Source organism: Bubalus bubalis, chromosome 2 (assembly GCF_019923935.1).
Source record: "Bubalus bubalis isolate 160015118507 breed Murrah chromosome 2, NDDB_SH_1, whole genome shotgun sequence".
In the NCBI taxonomy this organism is placed as follows: domain Eukaryota; kingdom Metazoa; phylum Chordata; class Mammalia; order Artiodactyla; family Bovidae; genus Bubalus; species Bubalus bubalis.
In genome coordinates, this window is record NC_059158.1 from 108,112,171 (window position 1) to 108,135,666 (window position 23,496).

Here is a 23,496-nt window from a genome sequence, read left to right on the forward strand (position 1 = left end):
CTCACCCTTAGCTTTAAGAGTCTCACCTTCAGTATATGAAAGAATTTCTGTCAAATTAGTCTGTGAACTAATGTGGCAACCCCTATTAAGTCGTTGTTCTGTAATGCTGCTCTCTGCTGCCTAATCAGCTGCTTGGTTCCTTTGTGCCACTTCCATTCTCCCTTTTTGGTGTTCTTTACAATGGGAGACTGAAACGTTGGCAGGCATATATACTGTCTCCAACAGCCTAATGATTTGATCACCATGTTTGATTGGGGACCCTCGGGTGGTCAAGTGGCCTCTTTCTTTCCAAATAGCAGCATGTGCATGTAGCATCAGAGAGGCATATTTGGAGTCAGTGTAAATGGCTATTCTTTTTCTCTTTCCTAGCTCTAAAGTTTGAGTCAGGGCTATGAGCTCAGCTAATTGGGCCGAAGTACCTGGTGGCAAAAGTTTAGTCTCTGTGGCCTCAAAATTGGAGATTACTGCATATCCGGCTCTTTTTCCATCTAGGACAAAGCTGCTTCCATCAGTGTACAGAATTTCCTCAGGATTGGTCAGAGGATCTTCTGACAATCCCTCTCAGGGTTTTGTTCAGTAGTTCAGGGTCTCTGACACATCCAGTTGCACCCTTGGCTCCAGCCCTGTGACAGTTATCTGTGACAGGCAGGCTGGCTGGAGTAGGCCGCTTTAGTCCTGTTGAACCATCATGAGGGAAGGCTTGGTGCTTGACCTTAAGGCTCTGGGTTCTCGAGGGCAGACTGCCACCCAAAGTCCCAATTGATGATATTTGTAGCAAGCCGCTTTAGGAGACTTGGACTTGTTACTTGGACACTTTTTGGCCCAATGTCCCATCTGTCTACAGATTAGGCATTTGTCTTGTGCCTTGTCCTTCAAGGACTCAGAGTTTGCCATAGGGCTTCCCTGGAGGGCGGTCAGCATCTGGGCATGCCTTTTCTCTTTCCTTTTCTCCCTCTCTTTGGCCTTGGCCCCCCTCTCCTTTTCTCTCTTATAAAGGTACTGGTGGCTGTCTGGACCATCTCATCTAAAGAGGCAGCAGGGTCCTGCTGCTGTAGCTGTTGTAACTTAACTTGATGTCTGATGTGCATTGGGACAGGAATTTGTCCTTTAAAATCACTTGTCCCTCATAAGGGTCTAAGTCCAGGTTGGTAAACTTTTGGAGGGCCTCTTTTAGCCTTTCCAGAAAGGCAATGGGGTTCTCCTTGGGATCCTGGTTTATTGCTGAGTTCCAGGCATAGCTGATTACTTTTTGCTGGGCTGCTTTCAGTCCTGCCTTCACACAGATCAGAAAATGATCCCTGTCCCAGATGTGTTCAAGATCATTATAATTCCAGTTAGGATCTGAGGTGGGGACTGCAGTTTCCCCTACTGGGTATTTATCACTTGACATGTAAAGCCCCATAGCATACCTTTGGTCTTCCTTTAAGACCCTAGCATGTTCAGGGTCAGATAGAAAGAAAGTGAAGTCACTTAGTCCTGTCAGACTCTTTGCCACCCCATGGACAGCAGCCTACCAGGATCTTCCATCCATAGAATTTTCCAGGCAAGGGTACTGGAATGGGTTGCCATTTCCTTCTCCAGGGGATCTTTCTGACCCAGGGATCAAACCCAGATATCCTGCATTGCAGGCAGACACTTTACCATCTGAGCCACCAGGGAAGCCCCAGGGTCAGATAAAGTTTGGCTAAATATAACCATGATGTCCTTCCACGTCAAGTCAAAGGCCATTGTAATGTATCTATATATTTGCCTGTGTCATCTGTATAGTTTCCAAGGTCTTGTTTGATCTGTCTTAGTTCTAAGAGGGAGAACTGCTTATGGACCTGGGTTGGTCTGATTTCTCCTCCAGTTTCAACTAAGGTATATACTTGAGTTGGCTTTTGTGGAGGGGTGTTCCCAGATATGGGGGTATGTTTGGATACAAGGAAGGAGCACCAGGCAACTCAGGAGCCATGGGAGGTGAGCCTTCACATGAAGGTTCCTTCTCTTGGTTGTCTGTGCCTAAAACCATTTGCCTAATAGGCTCACTTTTAGGGCATACAACAACCCTGTACTTAAGACAGAGTTCCTTCATATATCTTGGAAGAAAATTTGGACATAGGGGATCTCTGTCCATTTCCCTTGTTTTTTTTTGCAGACTAAGTCTAGCTGCAGGATGGTATTGTAATTCAAATTCCCATCCTCAGGCCAGTGTTCCTTGTCCCCCAGAGGATACCGTGGCCACGCAGTGGCACAAAATAATTTTAAGCGACTTCTCTTTAGAGTTAGAGGATTAAACAGCTTCCAGTTATCAAGGATGCATCTCAAGGGTGTCTGCCTGGAAGTGGATTGTTATTTCCCATCTGAAAGACAGTCATGACAGGGAGGAAAAGAAACAAGAAAAAACTAATAGGCCTCCTTCAATTTCCATGGGTGGACTTCCTTAGGGGTGAAAGTTTTTGAGACTTATCCTACCCAGTACTGTTGCAACCTGAGAGCCAGGCATCTCCAGGTCAGGGTGCAGATCCCCAGCCAAGCTAAGGTGTGACAGCCTCCTGGAGATCAAAGTCCCAGGCAGGTTGAGGTAGGTCGGCCTCCCAAGAGTTGGATCCCTGCGCAGGTTAAGGCATGTCGACCTCCTGGGACTCCTGGACTGGTGGATACCTGAGCAGGTTGAGGCATGACAACATTTCAAGGACCAGATTCCTAGGCAGGTCAAGTCAGGTCAACCTCCTGGGACCCCCGGATTGGAGTTGGGCATCCCCAAAGTCACCAGTGTGACCAGTGCTGGGTAGGACTAAGGGGTTGTAATTTTAACTCATTGCCAGCTTGTTCACTGCAGATGGTAATAGATATCATGACATAAAGCAATCCAAGCCTGTGCCCTGAGACTATGAACCTGGTGAAGCAGCCATAAGCCTTATCCTCTTACTGCTCTAAGGGAAAGTAAGTCACTGATTTCTTCTCCTAGTCCTCCATAAGAGCAGGTTAGGGTGTCTCCAGTGGTAAACATTTCATTGTCATAGACCCACTTTAGGTAATAACAGAAGTAATGACAAAGGAGTGGGTTATCTGGTCCTGTTAGGAGCATTAAGATATTTTAATAAGTGGGATGGAACAGTGTTGTCTACAAGGGGGCAGGGTCCTAGTTGTAAGAGTTAGTAATTGGGTTAAGAACAAATTGATAAGAGGCAACAGACCAGATGTTCCATAAAAGTGGAGTGGAAATTTGATCCAGGGGTATGTTTGTAACTTTAGGAAAAGGGTGGTAAGGGTTTAGACCCAAATGGCCTGCAGGGCTAACTCCCAAAGTGGCAAACATTATCCCTGGAAGTCCAATTGCCCTTGAAGGGATGCCAGCAGATGAATTTCCAGCAGGCATTGTGTGCCTGTCACCTGCCCTAGCAGGTCCACTGAGAGATGGTTCTTGTTGCACATATTGTAGGAAACATAGAAGATGAAGGCCTGAATATCTTGAGGGATTGGATATTATACATTATTTCCCTCTCAAGAGCTAGCTACTTTCTGGTTTTCCCAAGGGCATAAACATAAACCTGATTAAAATCAAATGGGTCCATGATGACAAGTCAAATTCAAATAAACCTTGATCCCCAATCTGCAAGGTAAATGACACACCCAGAACTGGCAGGACAGTTCCAAGGCACTGTCAAAAGACAGAGGAGTGGTTGGTTCCAGAATGGTTGGGAGATGCTCCCACTCATTAGCATATGAATTCACCTAGCTGGCAAAAAATAGACACACCACATTCCAGGGCTACTGCACTCTCCTCTGTGATGGCCCACACACCCTGTGGAGTGTGCTTCTCTCTGAATAGGAACAAATGCACCTCTTACCTATCTTTGTGTCTCTGACTGAATTTTTGCAATGAGACATCAGATCTTGAGCTTCATTAGGTCCTGAAGCCAGGCAAGATGGGTTTTGGCTAGGCTCAAGTCCCGGGAGAAAAGAGCTGAAGGACAGGAAGAAAAAGCAGTGGGAAAAAACACACTGAGGAATCCCCTTCATAACCTGCCAGAAAATTTGCTAAATATCTGACCTGTGCTAACAGTTTTCATTGGCCTGACCCTTGCCACAAAAGAAGATTATGGACAGAAGAACCCCCACCCGCTTGAGCAATGGCTACTGGGGCCCAGCAGATAGTGGAGCCTTTGGGACACACTGAGGAGTTGCCCCTTCCAGAATCCCTCAGTTGCACACACTGCTGCTCACCTGTTAGTGGGGGGTTTGAGTAAACAAGAAACAAGAGATTGTAAAGGAATTAAGATTTTGTTAGGCATATGTCCTTTCAGCCATAGGTGTGAGGACCTCCTACCTTAACTGGAGGTCTTCTGGAATCTGAGACTGAGTCACGTGAGCTTTCTGCTGAGTTTGTTTTTCCCTGTCCCAGTTTCCAGTACTCTGGGCTTCTTGTCACTTCCCTTGTGCTGGGTTTTCTTCCTGTTCAGCTTCCGCCACGGGAGCTTCTTTCACAGAGTTGGACTCCTGCTGTGCATGGTCTCCTCCTCGTGGGGGCGAGAGGAGGTCGTTTCAGCCAGATTAAATCTGACAAATTGTACCATAGATGTCAGGGGAGTGTGTAATTTCCCACGTTCTATCTTGTCACAACAAAAATTTGAAGCGACATACGGACCAGCATTACAGCCCTTAGTCAGGCCAGTGTTACAGCTCCGTGTTACAGCTCCATGTTATAGCTCCATTTTATTTAGAAAGTAAAAGAAAATACATCCTTGAGGCATGAGGGCATGCCAACCCAAAAGACGTTAAGAGAAGAGAGGCCCCTCTTTTTATGTTTTCTCTCCTCCCCCTGAGCCTGCCCTATGTAAACTGGGCTAGCTAGGAGAGTTGTTTGTTTTACCTGAGATTCTCACTCTGGCCCTCAGACCTTCCTTTGTTCTATTTTCACAGGCTTTTCCCTTCTTAGTCTTTTAGCCACCGCCATTTTGGACTCCTTATTCCTATTCTAACTACCTAACATATATGATAGCAACTAAACTGAGTTTTTTGTTTGTGTTTGTTTCCTTACTCTCAACTTAAGATATTGACATCATTCAGGCAAAGTTGGATTTAACTTTTCTACTTCAGCTCCCTATGTTCAGAAAAAGACTTGTAACTTATCCTTTTTCCAGAGGATCTTTCCAATCCAAGAATCAAACCAGAGTCTCCTGCATTGCGGGCAGATTCTTTACCAGCTGAGCTACCAGGGAAGCCTGCTTTAAAACATGTATGTCACTTTTCAGTGCAATAGTATAGAGCTCTATGCAGCTGTTCTTCACTGAGAGAAGGTTGAGTTCCTTGATGTGGGCGAATTGACATCTTTTCATTTTTCTTGCCGCATAATGAATCTAAACAGTCGTTCATCATGTGATTTTCTTTGGCTTTTAGTCACTGAAATGTATTCCTATAAAAGATACTAAAATTATGCATATCCTGTGTCCTCAAATAGTTACTGTCACTTTATTTGCTTATCTAATGTTTCCTCTATGGACTGTGTGGAAGAGAGGGGCAGAGCTCTGATCACATTAGCAAATAGGAAACAAATGAAGTCAAACACAATAACATATTAATATAATGATAGAACTGAGTGAAGAAGTCAAAAGTTTGCAAAGTTCAGCATTTTTTGGACACAGGGTATGCATACTTTAAATAACTTTTGTAGGAGTATATTTCTGTGACTAAAATAAAGGAAAATCACTTGATGAAGGACTGTTTAGATTCATTATACTGCAAGAAAAATGAAGAGATGTCAAACATAATCAGTAACATCTTTCCTATTGGATGTTTTTATATCTTTCACAGAATTCCCAACTTGTGAACCACTAACTCAGTTTATATGCAAAAGTGGAAGATGCATTAGCAGCAAGTGGCACTGCGACTCTGGCAAGTACCAAATGTTCACTAGACTGCACTGATTTGATTGGAGGCCTGGCTGTCTGTGCAGCGTCACTTCTTTCAGAGGTTGTTTGTGAGAGAAGTTTGCCAAGTCCAGCAAAATGGCTGAGACAAGTGGTGAGAGGGCAGATGGCCTGTCAATGGGGATTAGCATTAAGGACAATGGAGCTCAATAGCAGTCCCTTGGGGCTATCTATGATGGGAATTTGTTTTCAGATATTATGCTAGATCTAGTCTAAGTCTACAAACAAGACATGAAGGGAACAATTGAGAAAACATCCTGGACAATTCAGATTCCTCAAAGGATTGATGTAAAATGCTCTGTAATGTCAGGATGGAGTAGTTTATAAATTATTATGGAAGATCCAGATGATCTCAACTCTGTCACGTTGGCTTTTTATGTATAAATGATATTTTTTCTTCACTCAGTTCTATCATTATGTTAAATTATGCCAAATACAGGTAAATGAATTATACATAAATTGATGCAACCTCAGCCATTGGTTTGAATTTAATCTGTTTTCACTTCACATTCCTCTTGCTTCCCTCCTGCAGCAATTGTTAATATAGAATATAAATCATTGCTAATGATAGCATACAAACAATTTCCTGATATAAATACATACTTAAGAACCAGTGGTGTAAGGGTACAGAGTGAGCCCTCATGTGGGAGAATGGAGAAAAGGGATCTGAATTAAAGATAGTTATAAACACTAGGGCATAGAGCTTATAGGTCTAAAGAGTCATTTTCCAACAATAATTATATCACAAGCTGTATCATTTCAGGAAATTCCTACAATCACCACTGTCTTCCCCACTTCATAATTATTTCATGTTGTATAGTTTAATCCAGTCAGTGGTTAGTCATTTCTGAGTGAAATAGAAATTAAGCTTCAAAATCCAAAGTGAAGGATGTTTTCCTCTTTAATTTAGTAGTTGACATTCAATCAGAAACAAAGCAATATAAAAATGGAAATAATTTTTCACTGCTCATGGGAAATGTTGATGATTGATTTATCATTCATTTTTTCAATAACAGAAGAAAGCACTCAATACCAAAAACAAATGTTAAGTATTTCATAAGAAAATGTTTCTCCATGGATAATTTTTCACCACCTGGTTGTTAATGCTTCTTTCTAGATGATGACTGTGGAGATGGGAGTGACGAGGTTGGCTGTGTACATTCCTGCTTTGATAACCAGTTCAGTTGTTCCAGTGGCAGATGTATCCCAGGCCATTGGGCCTGTGATGGTGACAATGACTGTGGAGACTTCAGTGATGAAATCAATTGCACCAGAGAAGGTTGGTAATTTTGTGAATCTACAAACCTCAATATCAATTTTAAATTGATAGATAATATTTGGAGTATTTTAGAGTGAAATCACAGAAAAATAAATTTCTCATCACATAAAAAAGTATAAGTGGAACTGTATAAAATTATTTGATGATCTCTTTTTCCTTTCTTTTGCACTGTATAATCATAAGGGATTTGATTTAGGTCATACCTGAATGGTCTAGTGGTTTTCCCTACTTTCTTCAATTTAAGTCTGCATTTGGCAATAAGGAGTTCATGATCTGAGCCACAGTCAGCTCCTGGTTTTGTTTTTGCTGACTGTATAGAGCTTCTCCATCTTTGGCTGCAAAGAATATAATCAATCTGATTTCGGTGTTGACCATCTGGTGATGTCCATGTGTGGAGTCTTCTCTTGTGTTGTTGGAAGAGGGTGTTTGCTATGACTAGTGCGTTCACTTGGGAAAACTCTATTAGCTTTTGCCCTGCTTCATTCTGTATTCCAAGGCCAAATTTGCCTATCACTCCAGGTGTTTCTTGACTTCCTACTTTTGCATCCCAGTCCCCTATAATGAAAAGGACATCCTTTTTGGCTGTTAGTTCTAAAAGGTCTTGTAGGTCTTCATAGAACCGTTCAACTTCAACTTCTTCAGCAATATTCGTTGCTTCAATCCGCTCCAACTTCTAAATTGATGAAACCCCAAGCCCATCCCCAAAGGGGGAAAAAAAGAATTAAGAAAGGCATAATTTCCCTTTTCTTTTCACATCAAATTTGTTTCCTAAGGCTGGTAATCATTCCCTATTAAATGTTGAGGTATTCCAACTGCTTGACCTTCTGGAATGGAAGTAAAGAGAGGAAGGAGATCACAACCATGGCTCCCAGGAAATCATGGCGACCTGATCTTGTTGTTTGCATGGGTAACTCGGCAAAATGTGATCAGCCCCAGGACATGTTCATGAATTAGAAATCATGTTGGAAATATCACAAAAAAATTGTTAACCTGTCAAAAATTCATACAGCAATAACATTTTAATTGGAAGCTTTCTTTTTTGACTAAGAAATTAATTTTTTAAAATTCATTCTTTCATTTATTCCAAAAATATTTATTTTCACATGCCAGACTGTGCTTGAACCAAAACATAGATTAAAGAATGAAAAAACATGGTCACTGTTCAGTTTTTAAAATCTAGCATGCAAACAGACAACAAAGTGTGATCATGAGAAATCATTCTCAAAGTGTTTTCCAAGGAGATTATTTCTCTTCTGCAAATATTTGGAAACCTATAAAATAGAAAATTTCTAAAGTATTTTCTCTAACAAGAATTCCTTTTGTCTTTCATTTTTCTTTCTTCATCTCTCTCTTTCTCAGTCACTCTTTCTCTCTCTTCCTTAATTTCTCTCAATTGTAAGTATGGGAAACAGTGGCAGTTAGGGAAATTATCTACATAATACTAGGTTCTTAAAGGAGTAAATATTTTTGGTGAATTGCCTAAGTGATTTTATTAAAGGAGATATTCTCTGATTTTGATTCTCCCTGTATGACCTGGATTATAATAGACAAAGCTTGATACAAATATGTTCCATAAGAGCCATGAAGCAATGAAACACAGGTACTCTTGGTTAGTGGTCTTGACATGATTCATGTCTTTCCTGACATAGGACAGCCCAGAAGCTATAATGAAAACAGAAAATGACTAAGAAAATTTTTGTAACAGTATCTTATCAAATTTAACATGAACATATTTGAATTTAATTTTGCTTCAAAATCGAGAGGAAGGATAAATCTCTCTCCGCACCCCCCATCTCTATCTCATTCTTGTCTCTTTTTCCTCTCGCACTTCAGTTGGTCCACTAGTACATATGAACTAGAACTTTTTGCTTTTAACTAATCTAGAGTGGAAAAAGAAAAGGTATACAAAAGATATTTTTCCTCTTTTTCTTTGTATATTTGAGACATTCATCTGGGGTGTGGTTAACATTCCATTACTAAATTGGACTTTGAATGCATACTACATTTTCCCTCACCTCACAGATGTCTCTTTAGGCTCCTCATGAGTTATACATCTGTGGCCTGCTGGCACTGCCCCATGATGTGCTGTGAAAGAAATTGCCACGATGTTAATTTGCTTTCATCTCAGAAGTGAGATCTCATCCCTCTTTTCTGTGTGTATGTATCTCTAAGTTAAAATGATCATTGCACATTAAAATATTTTGGAGAGATTGCTTTAGTTTTATGAGTATCCAAAGCGAGTGGTACAGCCCCTTATAGGTTCTCTAGACAGTTATTTGGGTTTGGATTATAGAATCAGTGCCTAGTTAATGTTAATGACCTTTATCTTTAGGTCATTTTGCTAATATATTATTGTAAAGGAAATACTGTCAACGTGAATGCCATGCATTTCTTATATGATTAAAGTAATGCACTAAGGAAATGATTCAGATAATCCACATGATTCTTGGCCATGTTTCAAGGAAAGAATGAGAAGAACTTCCTGAACTAATTTACATTTAACTGATTGTAAATTGTACTAAGATTCTCTTGTCAAAAATTCTACTTGGTGAATACAGGTTGTAGGCATTGAAGACAGGCAGCATTCTGGAATGACTTTCATGTGAGCAATCCAGAGTATTTCAAAGGGCATTTAAATATTTTTATCCATCATTATTTTATGTATTTTGATATGGAAGTTGTAAAATAGCCATGACATATAGAATTGTTAACATTGATCAGGAAGGCCATTTTGCACATGGAGGATTTGTGAGGCCATTGCCAAGGTAAAATAGAAATTTGATGCAATTAGTCATATAATTCAGTCCCAGAACCTGCTGTGCAAGAAAAGAGCAGGGGATTCTGGCTTGAGTTTCAGGACTGGCTGTCAAAACTGATCAAATCCACCATATAACTGCTCAGCACTTCGCTTTACACTGCCTGTGTAAGCAGAGCAATTGGTGCAGTTTCTCTCAACTCAAGTTGTTTTCAAAAGGACAGAAAATACTCTTGAATTAGACTTTAATAGTGAAGGAGCAGGAGATACCAAGAGATGAACATTTCATATATAATCTCTATTTCAGCAAATTCCTGAGTTTAAATTAAATTCATATTCTCTCTGATACCACTTTCAAGAAAATAATTTCTATAGTGATGGTTATTTTTTATCATTATTATGATTAATATACGGGAAAAGTGTTAATGTCTGGTCCTCTCTGAGATTAATGTTCATTCATCTCTTTCTTTCTTCATATTGTGCTGCTCTTTTCCTCTCTTCCAAACTCCCTGGGGGGCTTCACAGATAGTGCTAGTGGTAAAGAATTTGCCTGCCAATGCAGGAGACATGGGTCCAATCCCTAGTTTGGAAGATCCCTTGGAGAAGGAAATGGCAGCCCACTCCAGTATTCTTGCCTGGAAAAGTTCCATGGACAACCTGATGGGCTGTGATCCATGGAGTTGCAAAGAGTCAGACATAACTGAATGACTGAGCACACAGGAAAGAAAACACACATCTTTACAAATCACTACCTAGGAATACACACACAATCTACAAGCTTAAGTAGAATACAAACAATCCATAGCACATAGATTCCTTCCTTTGTTTCAGTACTTGTTTGTTATTGATTTAGCACTGGTTTATTTTTGATTCTGAATCCTTTGATTGGTACATATAACTATGATTACCATTTTGTAGCTACTGGGTGAATAGTTTTTCCAAGTGGAAACATAAGTGAGGCAGGGCCTTCAAAGACTTTGTTATGATAGAACTTTTTCTAGAGGCTCAATCCTGGCCATTTATTAAGCATTGAAAGGTTTTTGTTAAAAAACGGTTTTACCGGCAAGTATTTCAAGAATAAAGGTAAAATGAGAATTTCATCTTTTTCTTGCAAGTCATTACCTCTCTGGCTGTATCATTTTAAGAGAGAGAGACAGACACTGGACATGTCACATCTATAAAATACCAAATTGTAGCTTTAATCTTATTTCATTGTTGACAGTTTAATTCATTTGAGTTATATAAACTTTCATTCTTACACCCTTTCTAGAAATTGTCTCAAGCATATGTCACACAGGGCATTTCTAAAGTTAACATAGGAAAATTATGCAGTCTCTTTAGACAGTTATTCTTCCAAGTCAATTATTATACAAAATATAATAAGTAATTTCAACATGTATTTAATGGAGAAGGGAACCTTCTCTATTATAGAGAAGGTTTTCTCTAGGATACTGCTAAGTCACTTCAGTCGTGTCTGACTCTGTGTGACCCCATAGACAGCAGCCCACCATAGATTTGCCTAAATTTTATAATTTCTTGCAAATGGAGCCTAAATATTCATCAAATATCTGGATTTTTCTTTATTTGAGGAAGCCTTTGACACTGATTTATGGTCATTGTTCTTTAATGCCTTCTGTTTGGCTGTATAAAAAGGAAACATTTACTACCTGCTGCATTAAGTGAATGAACTGAGTGATGCTGGAATGTATGATCTCTTAATTACATCACAAATACAAATTAAATGGAAATTTATGTTTTAGTCTGTATTGACCTTTAATTTTGATTTATTATAGTGTTTATTTATTTATTATAAATATTCTTTAACAAGTTCCAAAATCCATTAGTGAGCAGAGCATATAATATTCTTTGTGTACATACTCACACATACTTCTCTTCTTTTGCTTTAACTGTTTTGCTTATGTTCTTTTGCTCTGTTTTAACTTTGTTTCTGCTTTGGAAACTTCCTTTTCTTTTGAGCTTCATCATCATTCATTCATTCCTGCATTTATTCATTTACCTCATTATATTCTTGTTCCCAGTTTAAGGAGGGATCAAAGTAATTGTATCTTTGTAGTTTCATAGTCAAATGAATTAATTGACATATAGTGAGTGTTTAGTAAATAATTATTGAGTGAAAGAATCTTTTTTTTCTACCACAAAAATCATTTATATCTCAGAGTCAACCCTTATTTATTTCATCTTATACATCTAGTAATTTCTTATGTTTCCTCATCCTAGAGTTTTTTTCCATGATGATATGCAAGGCTCGGTGCATGGATCTAATCATATACATTTCCTTAATATAGTGTAGCCACTTTCATTTATCCCATAAATCTTGGCAATTTTAGCCCAGGATTTGAATAAAATAAAATAGATAGGATGTTTTCCTTATATTTTATTATTTTTTACTTCTTTTTTTATGTCCTCTATGTCCAATACATAGTAAGTTTCAGAAAGACAAGGAAAGTTTGTCTGTTTTGTATATATAATTTCACAGTGAGTGCCAGTGAGGAGATTCCATTATGATAATATGGGGTCAAGGGGAGGAGTTAACCTATGTTGGCCTCCCACAAATTGTCAGACATTCTTATGTTTGTTATTCCATTTAATTTTCAGAATAAGGATTATTCAGAGAGGTTAAGACACTTACCTAGGATTACACAGCTGGAGTTTCAGGGTTTCACAGTTGTAATTTCAAAGGCTGACTGTTTATCCCTGTGTCTAGCTGTCTGCTTCTGCAGCTATAGAGTATAACTCTATTTTTTTTCTAACTCTCTGTGAAGTAACATTTGTATGATCCCCAAATAATACTTTCCTTGTCTCTCTGAAACTTACTATGCATTGGACATAGAGGATATTAAAAAAAAGAAGTAAAAAATAATAAAATATAAGGAAAACATCCTATCTATTTTATTTTATTCAAATCCTGGGCTAAAATTGCCAAGATTTATGGGATAAATGAAAGTGGCTGTGCTATATTAAGGAAAGGCATATGATTAGATCCGTGCACCTAGCCTTGCATATTATCATGGACATAAACTCTAGGATGAAGAAACAGAAGAAATTACTAGAAGTATAAGACGAATAATTACTACCTTGTTCTTAAGTGCATACTCATTATCACTTGATGAAAAAGAGAGACCTTTCTACTTATTATAGGTCATTGCAATGAAATTTTCCAAAAAGCACTAGAAGGGACCTGGGCCATTACATGAAATCATCACAAGAAGTACATTTGTCTTTTTTGTCTGTTTGTGCCTAGTCTCCATCCCCCTCACTGCCCCTCCCTCCTCCCTACAGTTCTCCTTGGTAGAGTGGATTCTGGAACTTTGTCATTGGAATAGCTGTGGACATTCCAATACAGTGTTTTCAGTCACCCAAGACTAGGTTTCTCTGCCATAAAAGTTTTACCTCATAGACTCAAAAATTCTAACAAGCTGAAAGAAAATGAAAAGATCATTTAGTTCAGTTTTGTTGTGCAGATGAGAAAAAAAAATTCAGCTAGATAAAATTATCTATATGTGTATATAGCAATAACAAAAACTGATGCTACTTCCTCGAAGAAGCTAATAATGTTCTAAGTTAGAAATGTTGAAATTGAGTCCTTTGATACATAATGACATTTTCAGGAGAGATTTTTTGATTCAAATGATGATGTCAGGTTCTTAGTGGGAAATCCAGAAAGTTCTGGCAGTTCTGCCAACCAAAAAGCCATGATATCCTGTCTGGGAGATTGAATCCTCTCAGAGCACTGCAGGTATCAAACTTGATATTTAGCTAAAGACTTTGGGTTACTCATTTAAGCATAGAGAGAATAGAAATTAAAGCCAACATCTTTTGACTTCTTGTCTACATTAAATACATAGTAAGTTTCAGAAATATAAGAAAAGTTTTTTGTGCCACAATTTAATCTTAAACACATAGGAAATAAAGTATTAGTAAATTCTGTACACAATCACCTGTCTTGTTTTTCTTTCATGAAAATATACTTCAATTCACTTTTACTAGAACACACAATCAAAAAGAATTGCTATTATTTCTCAGGCACTGAGCTTTGTTAACAATTAAGTATTGGATTTGAATTTGGGAAGATCAAATTATGTTATGGATTTAGCAGATTCATATAATCTTCTGTCCTAATATTCTTAACTACTCTCTTTTAATGAAAATATGGATTGTTATCCAATAAAAATGCAATTAAAAGCAAATCTAAATGTCATCTAGTTTTAGAGAGGTATAGTATCTGTTTTCAATGAGATACAACTTTTCTGGATTAACTTTATTCTCTCACAGATTGATTTATTTTGCTTAGAAACTGTTAACACTGAGATATCAAAACAATGTTAATTATTAATGGATTTTATCCACAGGAAACCTCTTTTTTGTTTTCTAGGACAAAATAGCTCTTTAAAGGTCATTTTAACTTTAATACTATAGACAACTTTTACATCAAAAACAAAGAAAACTCAAGAGTTTTGAATCAATTAAGAGCAAAGATTGTTTTAAGAATCTGTAATGTTCCTAGCAATGTGATTGTCAAGAAAAGTAAAAGGAATCAGCTAAATATAATTTTAAAAAGAAAATCTTAGAAAAAAAATGGTTCCTAAAAATGGAAAGAAGCCAGTTATCTTCATTTTTACTCTTCAAAAAATTAGTAATAGGTCTAAACTTATTCCTAGATAAATTTAGCTTCTGCATAAGACAATAATTATGTACTTTGACACTAAACAAAGTAACAATTCATTTTATTTTTGCAGAAATAATTAATAAAATCAATAGGTAACAGGAAGACCTAATTTTAATGAAAAATTGTAGCCTGTTTCCAACTCTTTTAATAGAGCTGAACCATAAGGGCAAGAGTAAATTAATTTCCACAGCCTTTAAATTCTGCTTCCTTATTCTAAATTGTGGTTAATGGTCAGTGAATTGATAGGACTTGAGGAATTCAGCAGAAAACACACACACAAGTAAACAAACAGAAAAGAGACAAAGGACATATATAATGTACAAAATAATTAACTCACCTCTCAAGAATTGAGTTGTACTCAAGCTTTTATGAGACTAAAGTAAGCAATAAGATAAAACTTTGCCTTTTTCCCATTAAAATATAGTTTATAATTAGCTTCTTTCAGAGCCTATGTGAACTGTCAGCTTGTATTGCTTTATTTATGTGATGCATCAGTTCAGTTTGCACTTATATTATATCCTGAAATGCAATTGACCAGATTCATCCACTTTTTGTGAGGGAATTTATTTCATGCTGGGTATTTGTGTACACACAGGCTTTCTAAGGAAAATTAATTGTCATTGTCTGAATCCCAAACTTTTCTACAGATGACTTTGTTACATAACATAATCAACTTAATCTACCATGACCTTCCTGGTATGGAGTACTTCACTGGTATGCAGATCTTTCAGTACAGCATACTACTATGTTGATATGTATACACTTAATGGGATGTTCTAGAAATCATAAGCAGAATTTAGAACATTTTAGAACACAGGTCAGCAAATCTTTTCTGTAGAGTCCTGTAGTAAAATATTTTAGATTTTGCCTATTTCAGCTACCCAGCTCCACTGTTTTAGCACCAAAAAAGCCATATACTATTTCTCTACAAATGATTATGACTGTGGGCTTCCCTGGTGGCTCAGTGGTAAAGAATCTGTCTGCAATGCATGCATTGTAGGAAGTACAGTTTTGATACCTGGATCAGGAAGATCCCCTGGAGGACAGCATGGCAATCCACTCCAGTATTCTTGCCTGGAGAATTCCATGGACAGAAGAGCCTGGCAGGCTTCAGGCCATAGCGTTGCAAAGAGTCGGACACTACTGAAGCAACTTAGCATGCATGCACACACAATTATGACTGTGCTATAAGAAAACTTTACTTACAAAGAGAGGTAGTGGACCCGAATTGGTCTGCAGGTCATAGTTTGTTGACTCTTACTTTAAAATTCAAGTAGAGACACATTCTAAAGGAGTTATAATCCTGAGTGTTTAATAAAATATCAAACTTATTATGAGACGTGGCAGAAAATAATGGGGACAGGAAAAGGCCAAAATAAAGAAGAGATAATAACTTTAAAATCTTACTCTCTGATATTTCCTCAAACATTTGTCTCATGTATATGCTTATACATATTCTTTCTACATAATGATGTTCTATCCATTTTAAAATATAAAGTTAAATAATGTCATATTTTTCCAGTAAATATTTGAATCTACTGCAAGCCAGTCATATATCTAAGCCAAGAAGTAAATTCCTAACATGGAATATCCACATTGTAATCTGTTTTACTTCATATTTGATATCTAAAATATCTGTTAAAGTGAATAGTTAATTTCAGCAATGAATGGAAAAATAGATTTCTCAGTTACATAGCCAACTCAACTCATTGTTTACTTATATTGATATTGTAGAAGTTCATCATCCCTATGATATATTACATTTTAAATACTATGTTCATAGTAGAATTCTAGATACCAAACTTTATATTTTTTTTTCAAACTTTACGTTTTTAATGAACTAAAAACAGTGCTTTATTTTACATACATTTCACATAAATGTTTGAATTTCCTGAAAGATATTTAATAACATATATTGTTTCAGTATTTTTTCATTATTTTTTAATCTCTATATGTCTGTATATTTTAATACTAGAAATAGTTTAGTGTTATAATAATTGAATTTATGCCAAGATATCCACACATTTTTTCCATTTCCCTCTATTCAACTTTTCTAATTGACCTAGACAGTAAGCATCGGAGACTTGAAGTCTGGTATCTTTATGATTAAATTTTTCATTAAATCTCTTATGTTAATACATGATTTAGATAGTCCCATCCAAATTCTTATCCAGATAATCTCCAGCAGGGACTACATATACAGGTAAAAAAGCTTTTTGGAATAGAAAGTAAAACACAGAAATCATGCCCTGGAAGTGTGTTGGCATGGGAAGGTGGAAAGGGCCATGGTATTATGATATTAATAATCATCTATAGGCTAGATGACAAGCAAGCAGTCATCAAGGTTGAATGGATGAGGACAAGTTGATTTCAAAGAGACACCGCAAGTTTGACTTCATTATTAGTTCATATAAGGGACTGTAGAGCCATTGGGCAGGCAGTAGTCCCTGGGGAATTCATCCCACATTATCTGGAGAAGAGCAGGACAGATATCCACAACAGACACAATGCAGTTTCTAGTCAGATAGGTAGATAGGTTTAAACAAGCACCCATTGCTAAGGATTTCTAGAAACCAAGGACAGCTTACCTACTTTAGGAAGTGGTTAAGGGTCCACTGAGAAACAGGACAAGCATATGTCCACACCCTGTTGGTAAATGAAATGAAACAATTGATAGGCTGCCACTCTGATTCTCAATAGATTCAGGACAGGTGATGAATACCTAGAATCTGTAGCCAACTGCTGCCATAGGTACAGGAAGTATCAATACACAGTGAGTCACTGAAAAACCAGAAAGCAAGCAGGAATGGACACATGACAATTATCAGATATGCAGGAAGCTTTGTGCACATAGCACTCTTTTTTTTTTTAATTTTTCAAAGCATTTTATAACAAATTACAAGTTAAAGTATGTGTGTATGTTAGTCGCTCAGTCGTGTCTGACTCTGTGACCCCATGAGGTGTGTGGCCCACCAGGCTCCTCCATCCATGTTATTTTCCAGGCAACAATACTGGAGTGGGTTGACATTTCCTTCTCCAAAGTTAAACTCCATTAAAACAAACAAAGTTTTTTGTTTTTTTTTTTTCTCCTGGATTGGACTCACAATTTAAATAATTCACTAAATTCACAAATCATTTTAACTATTTTCTCAGGAACACTTAAACATTTCTTAGAAATCAAAAAAGTGTATTCTGAATAAGAAAAGCATAGTATAAATATAATTTTTGCAATCCTGATTTTCATTTTTTACCTTATAGGAGAAGAAAAAGTCTTTTCTGTCTCTGTATAGTTGCTAGTCTTCTAACTGCAAATATTTAGTCTCAATTAATTCATTTAAATATTGGGATAAATTCCACCGTCAGTTGCCACATTTCCTCCAGAGTTCTGCGTTTATTTATTTATTAGATTCCCCTAAATTGTATGCTTAGTTTAAATAGCTTTGGGGCAAAAATACAATAAAATTGCATTAGTTAAAATATAACCAGCATCAGCAACATGAAAACATAACAGTAAAACAGCGTGAGTATATGCATATAAACATAGTCATCATTTTAACACTCCACTGGGACAAGCCATATTACAAAGATAGATTGAGTGCCAAGCCCTGAAGCTTAAGCAGCTAGGGCTCTGGGGAACCACAGATGCCTGGAACTCAGGTTAGAATGGCCATCACAGCCTCCTTAGAGGGATGCAACATTCCATCCAGGGGAAAATCAACAACTGTTAACAGAAGCTGATTTCATTTGGCAAGGGGGTTAAGAGAAAATAAAACTCCATGACTTTTTTCTCTATTTTCTGGCAGAAGGGGTAGCATTTCTAAACAACTGCATAACAGACATTGAGAAATAGGTTTGGAGTATTTTTAATTGATTGTGAGAAGGTAGCATGAATTAAGGAGAGCAATATGCAAGAGAAAGTGTGTGTGTGTGTGTGTGTGTGTTTAATAGTCTACATGACTTAGTATAAAGGCTGAGTGTTCCCGCAAGTGAAATAGATACACATATATCTCCATATGTAGATCAATTGTAAATTTTTGGAATCTCAGAGATTTTCCCCTTTCTACTTATTGCCTAAATGCTTCCAAAGTGATGGATACTAACTACATATCTGAGCATATCAGAATCTAGCAGCAGGTCTTTCCATGACCCCCATTGCCTTTGAGTTTAAATCCAAACCATTTAGCATTGCATATAAAACCACTCAAGTTCTCTGCTTTCTTCTCTAGTTTTCTCTTTTCTCCCTCCTCCCATCACACACAACACCAAATTTTATGAATGCTGCTGACTTCATTCAGAATATTTTTCATCACATTCCACTTTTACCTCTACCAGACTTTCAGTCATGACTTGGAACTCTTCTTATCCTCCGTCATGAGAATTTCTCCTCTAATATCCCCCAGTCCAGGTTAGATTTCCCCTTTGCATGTTCTCACAATGTTCTCTCCTACTAAGTCACTGAGGATATATATGTGGAATCTATAAAAATGCTATAGATGTACCTATTTACAAAGCAGAAAGAGATACACAGATGTACAGAAAAAAATGTATGGCCACTAAGTAGGGAAAAGGAGGGTGGGATGAATGGGAGCTTGAGATTGACATATATTCACGACTACAAATAAAATAGATTACTAATGAGGAACCTATTGTATGGTACAGGGAACTCTATTCAATGCTCTGTGGTGACCTATGTGCTAAGTTGATGACTTAAATCCAAAAAAAGAGGGGATATATGTACATGTATAACTGATTCACTTTGCTATACAGCAGAAACTAATACAGCATTGTAAATCAACAATGCTTCAATAAAATTTGTTTTAAAAAATCATGTAGGATATTGCTTTGCAACTACATACATCACCTACTTCCCTGCATGCAGACCATTTTATGATCTTTTCAAAGGCAGAAACTATGCCTTTCATTTTGTACCTAGACTCCAGAAAAAGCCATTTCTGCACATTAACTTTGCCTTCCTAGTTCCACTTTTTCTCCCACACAGCAGCCAGCAAGAATTTAATAATGGAGATTAAATTATATCATCATCACTCCTCTGATTCAAAATCTCTAATTAAAAGATAGTTGTTGAGCTTATTGTACCATAGATGTCGATAAAGCCCTATAAGATCCAGCCCCTGCCTATCTCTCAAATCTCAATTCACTAATCTACCCTTATTCACTTTCTTCTCCAACTATAAAACAAAATATGTTTCCTGCTTTTGAGTTTTTGCATTTGTCATTCCCTTTGCCTACTATACTCTTTATCCTAATATGTGTGGCTGGCTCTTTCCATTCATTTTGGTCTCATCTCAGATATCACCTTCTCAGAGAGACATCTCTGTTCTCCCTCTCACGATGTGCTCTATACCCAAGTCACTCATGGTAATCATTTAATATGTACATAGTATATTTCTATGTCTTCCTATATCTGGGAACATGGTAAGACTGCACTTCCTGGAAACTCTGTGATTGAGTGGGACCAGCATGAGAGGGCCCTACACAATGTGACTAGCAATGGCTAATGAATTGTGACTCAGAAGCAATGTATTTTTTTTTCCTATGCAGTATTGTGTGTGTGTGTGTGTATGCTTAGTCGCTCAGTCAAGTCCAACTCTTTGCAACCTCATGGACCCTGCCAGGCTCCTCTGTCCTTGGGATTCTCCAGGCAAGAATACTGGAGTGGGTAGCCATTTCCTCCAGCAGGGGATCTTCCCAACTCAGGGACTGAACTCAGATCTCCTGCATTGTAGGTGGATTCTTTACCATCTGAGCCACTAGGGTATAACATTACTCTGATCCATTTTCTTATTGAACTTACTGCTTTCTAGATTAATCTAGTTTATGTCCTTGTATAATTATTTTTTTAATGGGACAGTGATAAAGAAAGAAGGCTCTAAAGTTTCATTGTTTGGTCTCAAATTTCATCCCTGCTGCTTATCATATGTATAACCACAGGCAAAGTTTCTGTTTCTGTGAAATGGGTTGCTCTCAATAAGCAGTTCTATTTCTTTATATTTAATTAAATGATAAGGTACACTTAGGCAATCCTTTTTTTCCCAACTGAGTTTTAATCCAATTTTATATAATTTGAAATACAAGTAAATTTGAATGTCATATAAACTACCATTTACATGGAAGGTATATGGAATAGATGAAAAACAAATAGGGAAGTGTGAAATTGGTCTCCACATTCCTTTTAGAGTCTTCCACAAGAGTCAAGGAAAGCTCTTGAATGTCTTTCACGAGAGAAAAAAAGCAGCACAAAGCATCATGTATAGTTTCTGAGATCTTTTATGAATTCCTAAAGTTTACCCATAAATCTCTTGAATCTACAAATACCAGAATAAGAAATCCAATCCCAGATAAATATGTATTTTTTAAATAAAATGAGATTTAAAGAAAGTTATGGATATTAATAGATTAAATGTAAACAAGAAGGCAATCTAAAGGAGAATTGACTCACCATTTAGATTTGAATATTTTATGATGGTATATCATATTTCCTTCTCCAGATGATATACTTATTTTAAAGTTGCTGTAATATGGCTATTTGTGATGCCTCTTAATAGATAGTGTACCAGTTCACAAAGGTTTAGATATGGATAGTTTATGAGAGAAAAAAAGAAAAGACAGAAGGAAAGAAAAGCCTCAGGGAAATATCACTTTTGTATGTACATTTATAAGATAGATGTTTATTTAGAATAATAAAATGAATGAGTGTATTCACTTATGAAGCACAAATGGATAAACCAAACAATACCAAGCAAAACAAAGCAAAGGCAAATACAGTTTTAAAAGTCACAAACAGTAGCAGTTTGCTCTCTCCCTTCATAGATTATGCTTTGTTCTGTGTAGTCATAACTTATTATTAGCTGTAAATACCATTGAGCTAAAAGACTATGATTCTATATGTAAAGTTACCATATTCCTGGATCAGGAGAAACAATCCGTTCTCCACAAGCAGCAGTTTATATTTCACAAGTCTCTTTTTGAAATAGGTTTTTCTATTTAGATTTCTAAGTTTATTTAATCTTCTTGAGAATTTCCCATTAAGTCATTGAGTTAATTGTTGAGGAACATAACCCAAAGAAACTAGATCTTTGAAATTAAGTCCAAAATGTTTAAAAGAGGCAAAGCATCACCCTCACAATAATTATTAGTGAAACATGGAATTCCTCCCATTACTACTGACATTTTTGAGTCAAAATTATCATTAAAAAAAAAGATGAGAGGAATTAATATATGGAATAGAATTTGGTATATGTGATTTAATTTTATTTAGGCTAACAAAATGTTTCCAAAATAGGTCATTTTAAATGCAAAATGTGTTATTTCTTCTCAAGATTTCTTTGTGTATTACTACTATGCTTATGTATTTATGTAGCCCTCTGATCATTTCCAGAAAGAATCTAAGTTATAACCTGGAAAACTTAAAGGTTATAAAGAGGACAGTCTCAAACCAAAGACAGGATAGGATTAATAATATAAATAAATCTGAGAGTGATATTGGTCCAAACAAATTCATATCATGAAAAATGATCCATAAATTTGGCACTAAATTCTAAAAAGCTATTGCAAAGAGAGAGAGATGAATTTAGGGCTATTCACAAATATTCATAGAAATTACTCATAAAGAAGAAAAACCATTTCATACAAGACAGTAAAATTAGTATTAATATTGAAGCAAGAGTCAAATAAAATCTTTCCTACAGTTTCTCAGAATTAGATTGAAAAACAAAAGGGAATTAGCAGTTGCCTCACTGCCCACCTCTACCAAGGAAAAAATATCCATTACAGAAAAAAATAAAGTGTAAAGTAGTATCTTTGTATCTCCATTATAACAGGTAACCATTAATACAATTCAGTCCAGCTCTGTATAAAACAGAAAGTCGTTGTTACCTTGTGAGAGTGCTAACCTAAGAATCTTACTTTTTAAGAATCTGGAAAAGCTAGCTTTTTATAGGAAATCTTTCAATTTTTTAAAAGGTCAATAGTATGTTTACCAAATTAAACATACTGAGGGACAGATTCAATATGGGAACTGCCAGTCTTCAACTCTTAATTTAAAGAATGTACAAAAAAAATCAATAGGCTATACCTTCTATTCTTTATTAATTATTTGGAATCACTGAGTGAGAATCACCTGAAGCTCAGCTTTTATATGTTATTTGTTGAGCTCATATTACAAGTTATAAAATTCAGCTGAGCCAAAACTTGTTTAGTTTTATTTTCGTGGAAAGTTAAGTGCTAAGATAAATAACCAGAGGCCATTCACTGTTGTATGAAAGTTGCTCCCTTCATCATAGATTTACTTAGAGCGCTGAAAAAGCCTTCAAATTTCATTTGACTTGTCTTCATTCTTTTCTTGAATACAAAATCACAGAGTTTTCAAGTTGCCTTTTTAAAGACCCCAAGTTTGAAATCGCTACAACTGACTGTTTTTGAAAGCAGCCTCAGTCTTCTTTAACACACGAATAGTTAACTCATCTAAATAGGGTATTCTGCAGATACCCAATTAAATATGGCGGGAAGTGGCTTTATCACATTCCATATATATTATATAAATATATATTTATATAAATATATAAATCACATACTCTACCATCTTTATTGATTATGTCTTTGCACCGAAGTATTTCATTAAATTATGAAGTCTCTGTATATCCCAAGTCAAAATAATTTGGATGCCTAGGAAAATAGACAAAGAAAGTCTTGTTTCTGAAAGAGACTTCAAGGCCAGTCTAAATTCTGCCCCTTCTCTTTAAATTGTGTGTGATTATTATGTGTTCTTAGGAGTAGCTACTTTTGGAAATGAGGTTTTGGGTAAATTGGAACTACTATTCTCAACCAACAGAACTTCTTCTTC

At 36.6% G+C, this 23,496-nt stretch overlaps 1 protein-coding gene across 1 annotated transcript in view; it reads left to right on the top strand.

Moving 5' to 3' along the window:
- Nucleotides 1–23,496, top strand: part of LRP1B (LDL receptor related protein 1B) — a 2,209,913-nt gene that overhangs the window by 1,358,157 nt on the left and 828,260 nt on the right. The window contains exons 19-20 of the mRNA XM_025261770.3: nt 5,797–5,877; nt 7,030–7,191. Coding sequence (XP_025117555.3) covers nt 5,797–5,877; nt 7,030–7,191 — 243 coding nt within the window. The remainder of the gene's footprint in view (nt 1–5,796; nt 5,878–7,029; nt 7,192–23,496) is intronic.